The sequence below is a fragment of the Lactuca serriola genome, chromosome 5, assembly GCF_051521515.1.
Source record: "Lactuca serriola cultivar US96UC23 chromosome 5, Lser_US96UC23_V15, whole genome shotgun sequence".
Lineage (NCBI taxonomy): Eukaryota > Viridiplantae > Streptophyta > Magnoliopsida > Asterales > Asteraceae > Lactuca > Lactuca serriola.
This window is the reverse complement of record NC_136412.1, coordinates 14,198,415-14,203,395: the sequence shown is the minus strand read 5'-3', so window position 1 is coordinate 14,203,395 and position 4,981 is coordinate 14,198,415. Positions and strand designations below refer to the sequence as shown.

The following is a 4,981-nucleotide window of genomic DNA, read 5'->3' as shown; positions in this document are numbered from 1 at the left end:
CCCAACCCCATCTTTTCCTTGGATACCTGAATAACCATCGTGGTTTCAAATGCTACAACCATTCCACCAACAAAATAATCCTTTCTTATCACATTATATTTGACGAGACTTAATTTTTCACCCAACAAAACCTACCAAACTATTCCCTCCTACATCTCGATACCAGCCCCTCACCACAAATCCATTGGTAGCACCAACCCAAGTGTAGCCCCCTATCTGCCCTAGCTGCAACTCCTCCTTTGTCCATCCCACATCCACATACAATTCCCAACCTAAAACAAACTCGAAAGTCCAACCCAACCCCATCCAAGCCCACAATACACCACAATAACCTTATTATGTTCTATTTTCCATATTAAAATACCACATTTTTATTTTGAAGCGTTGACTAAATCCTTTTTCTATAGCTAAATCCCATTTATCGGCCAACTCCGTCAAACATAACATTAATAATTCAGTGTTATAAAAAAAACAAGCTAAAAGTTTGTATTTATTAAAAAAAAAAAATAGACTTTGAATGAATTTCACGTCCTATAACCGGTGAACATCAATTTAATCATATTAGTTTTGCAAAAGTTGAGTATAAATGAAGTAAATACAAACATCCAAAATAGTTAGCCTCTTTCATTACTTGGTAAATACAAAGTTTAACTAATCATTTACAGCACTAGTAAGGCTCTCTCCTTCCTGAACTAATTTCTGAAATCAATTTGTACCCTACACCCACCCGATTGGTTAAAATCCAAGAAACATCATATATATATACTACAGACCATTTCATTTGTACCCTTGAAAAGAACAAACAAACAAACAAACCCTATATACCAACCAAAACAATAATGAATAACCTAACTGACTTGCGATAAGTTGAAGTCTTCAGGTAGTTTGAAACTAGCAGCCGCTCCCAACTTTTTTCTATCTTCCGGAATCTCCTCCAACTCTTCTTCATCACTGTCATACTCACTATCTTTACTAGGAGTCCGTGGGGTCAACGGGTCATTCACACTTTTAGAGGGATTCTCCCCTGTAGCCAACATGCTGACTTGACCAAAACGAGATATCTCAATCACAACGCTCTCATTCTCATCTTTTGTTGGCAGAGGCTGCTTCCATGGCTCCCCATCCATCCTCATAAACGTATGATCCGCTGCACCCTTGTGGAACTCAAAACGAATCCCTCTCGCCTACATTACATATTAATAATCAATAATTTTCATGCTTTTAATATTCTAGTTTTTTTTTTTTTCCTTCTATAAATTGAAATATGCCTATGTTGTTTGTACCTGGGCGAGACGGGTCCCATGTCCACTTGGCGCGTATAAAACAGCGCCATGCCAAGCGTTTCGGAATCCAACAACTTCAAGAAATCCATCATCGACATACGGAGGAGTCCATTCTTTCTAAAAATATCATCAAAGAATCTTCGTTAGTAAGTAACTAACACTTGGATATGTAAAAAAAAAAAAGAAAAAAAAAAAAAAAGGCTAGGCTCTAACCACACGAAGTCTCCTTCTGCTTGGTATGCCCCATGGATTGAGTCCACCCGAAAAACTAGGCAAGTTTAGGCAGATTATTGACCTTATGCTGCATACACAATCAATTTATTATTGTGTTGACTTTCAAAAACTGAGTTGACTGTTTGTGGACCAATAAACTTACGTTGGAGGTATTGATAGGACTTCCCATTGGCCTGGCTTTTTCATGATTGAAACTTTTGCCAGTTGTGCTATGTTCCTAACACCCAGAAAAAGATTGTGGATATTTTAACAAAAATATTCAACAAAATAGTAGAATAGTATGCAACAAAACTTACCATGAAGATGGATGAGAAAGTGAAGCCCAAAACCACCCTTGTGAACATGTCAGTTTTGCATAGGCATTATGGTTAGCAGATTGATTTTTGAATTTTTCTGGGTGTAGCTTTCTTTCTGCATGAAACGCGTATGAAACTTGAGCATCCATTCCTGCAATAATAAACACTTCATCACAATTAAAAAAGAAAAAAATATAAAAGGTGAAGACAACAGAGGAGTTTAAAATGCTTACCCATACTAAAATAGTTCCAAAATCCTCCACGAAATGTGTGATACTCTTCCTATAGAAACAACATATATCATATTCTGTATACTCAAAACTTGGATGATTTTAAAAAAAAAATATAAAAAAAATAAAAAATGAAGTTGGTACCTCATCCAATGGATTTGATTGAGGGACACGATGGACAGCATGCAAAGAGTGTGGTAGTTCCAAAGGTGCTATTGGATCACAAGAACCATCTTTTCTTGGAACTCTCATCTTCATCAGAACATGCCAGCTGGACCACAACAAATGTTAATTTACTTGTAAAAATTGAAGTATGAAGTAACAAAATGGATATAACAACTAACTTACCTATCCACTTTCATCTCTTTTGCATCTTTTACTAGATTCAGGAACATCTTCACAGATTCAAGATCAGTTCCAGGGTTTTTCTTCCCCTAAAAAAAATCAGCATAAAGAATGTTATGTCATGTACACCATAATTTCTTACAAATGCTACAATAGAATATAAAAATCTTACCCAACCAAATGCAAATGGGAGATTGTTTCCAGTTCCTAGAGGCACTGTGGCTACTGGAGGTGGCTGTGATAAGTGGAGATCAGAGATCACTCCAAGGATCCAACCAGCAGTTCCATCTCCTCCTGCCACCTGATAGAGTATACACACAACATCTTCCATAAATGATACAAACAATAAAAGAACATATGATGACAATATTAACACTTTAACAGGCTTACGATAACTCTCAATCTTTTCTGGATTTCAGAGGCGAATGAATCTTCATTGCGTTTATGCTTCTCTAGATTGAGGAATAGTTGGTGTAGCACCTTATCAGGAGCATCTTTATTCAAATCAAATACCTGGTTTTTGTTTAGAAGTGTTTGGTAGCTGAGTAGAAGCTCTCCACCAAGCTGGCCACCACTTCTTGAATTGATAAATACTATCACGGGTGAAGCAGGAACATATGATGGTTTTTCAACTTTTGATTCATGTAACAGTATGTAATCAGGTATCCAGTAGTCCTTTAAGCTCTCAGCTTCAGAATCACAGGTTACTGTTCCTTCACTGCAACAATATTTCATTTTTGTAAGGCCCTGTTTTTAGGTTTTTTAGGTTTTCACAGGCTATTTATAGATTCAAGTTTATTTAAAGCACTTGTGAGAGATCGAAGAATGAATATAGAAGATTCTAACTGATCCAAGTAATTTGAACGAATCAAATGACGAAGGACGATGCCGTGATCCTTTAGCACAAGTAAATAAAAGTATCTAAACAATTAAAAAATGTTAAGAATATATGCTTTTCAGACATTACTGTTTGTATGCAGAAAAAGTCAAATTTGAAAAAACCAATGGCTAATGATTTCAAAAACCAACATATGTTCGACGGAGAAAATATTCCAAAAGAAGAATCTACAGCAATTATATGTATAATATACACAGATCTTCATCTTGCATCCAAATCGAATTTGAAGATCTTAAAATCAAACAAACATTTAAAACATAAACGAGATTAATAGCAAACAATAAACGAAACCCTAGAACTTTAATTCGATTAAGAAGTTGCATTACCTTTTCGATCGAACCTTCAGATCCTTCGCCATTAATCTCAAACCTGAGCCAAGAAAACGCAAATATCCCATCAAACAACAAAATGCATCGAGTTTTACATATATAACACGAAACAAAGGCATCATCGAATATCACAAAAAGTAAAGAACCTACAAAAGGAATAATAAGGTAATAAATACCTGCATGCAAGTAGCAACAAATCAAAAGGAAAACCAATTGCACACTCAATCTATTGGAATTTCAAATAAGAAAACTAGCAATCTTCGAATTCTCGATTGGTAAATAAAAATCTACGTCTATTTAAGCACCGGCGTCGATAATGTGAAACAGGAAGATGATCGGAAAGTAAAGTTAATTGGTTTATAGAGAGGGATATGAGGGGAGAGAGGGAGAAGCAGCCGGTTATTTGGTAAATTTTAACCCAAACACGTCCAATTAGTCGTGCCGCGTGAATTCGGGGACATCTCCGGCGGGATGTTAAACCCTCTTTATATCGTTTTTTCGATTTTAGTGTCCCACAAAATTTATTAGTTTTTATTTTAAAATACGTTTTTTGTATTTTTATAGGTAACGTTAAATGATGTTAGTTATTTTCTTTGAAACATTTATTAATAAGCATTATGACAAATTAAATATCCTTCTGGATGATTTTATTTCAAATAAATGACTTATTGGATAAGTCAATAAATTAGAAGATATTTAGTTTCATTTTATTTTTTATTTATTTTGTAAACGTCATAAGTTGTTTTCAAAAAGTAAGAAATTATGACTTATTAAAATCTTCATTCCAAAAACTAAACAAAAGTTATTCTAAGACTTTTTTCTATCTCCAAATATTTTTTAATTTATTGACTTTTCAAAAAATCAATAAGTTAAAAAGTTATTTTTAGATGAACAACCACCACCATCTTATCTTTAAATATTATTAAAAGAGAACCCTTAATTTACCAATAAAGCAATCAAGACCCTTGATTGTATTTCAATCATATGATTTTCACCATTAGATCAAATTGATGACATCATCTTCTCAACATAAAATTCAAACATTTAATTATAGAATCTTTAAATTTACCAATTACATTTCAAACACAATTACATTAAATTATAGAATCTATTCATATTTAATTATAGAATCTATTCATACTTTCGAAAATATATTTCACAATTCGGGCATAATTAAATTTAATTATATAATCTTTAAAATCCGCAATTATGTTATCAATTAAAGCATATCATTTTATTTATATATGAAACATCGGTTTCTCCATAAATCTGGCAAAAAACATGAATAACCGCCCCCATCTTTCTCTTATATTTTTTCTCTTAAACCAGAATTCCCTAATCCCCTTCTTCCTCATGTCAATGGTCG

The 4,981-nt window shown here is 33.7% G+C and overlaps 1 protein-coding gene across 1 annotated transcript; it reads right to left on the bottom strand.

Annotated features, from left to right (window-relative positions):
• Positions 1-600: 600 nt before the first annotated feature.
• Positions 601-4,079, bottom strand: LOC145052025 (diacylglycerol kinase 5-like). The gene is made up of 12 exons (XM_078999844.1): positions 3,792-4,079; positions 3,613-3,655; positions 2,779-3,106; positions 2,561-2,689; positions 2,392-2,477; positions 2,188-2,314; positions 2,047-2,095; positions 1,814-1,964; positions 1,660-1,734; positions 1,497-1,584; positions 1,284-1,400; positions 601-1,184 (listed from the first exon to the last, which is right to left on the bottom strand). Exons 2-12 carry the CDS (start codon positions 3,642-3,644, stop codon positions 849-851), a joined length of 1,518 nt encoding a protein of 505 aa, XP_078855970.1. The 5' UTR covers positions 3,645-3,655; positions 3,792-4,079; the 3' UTR covers positions 601-848.
• Positions 4,080-4,981: the final 902 nt, after the last annotated feature.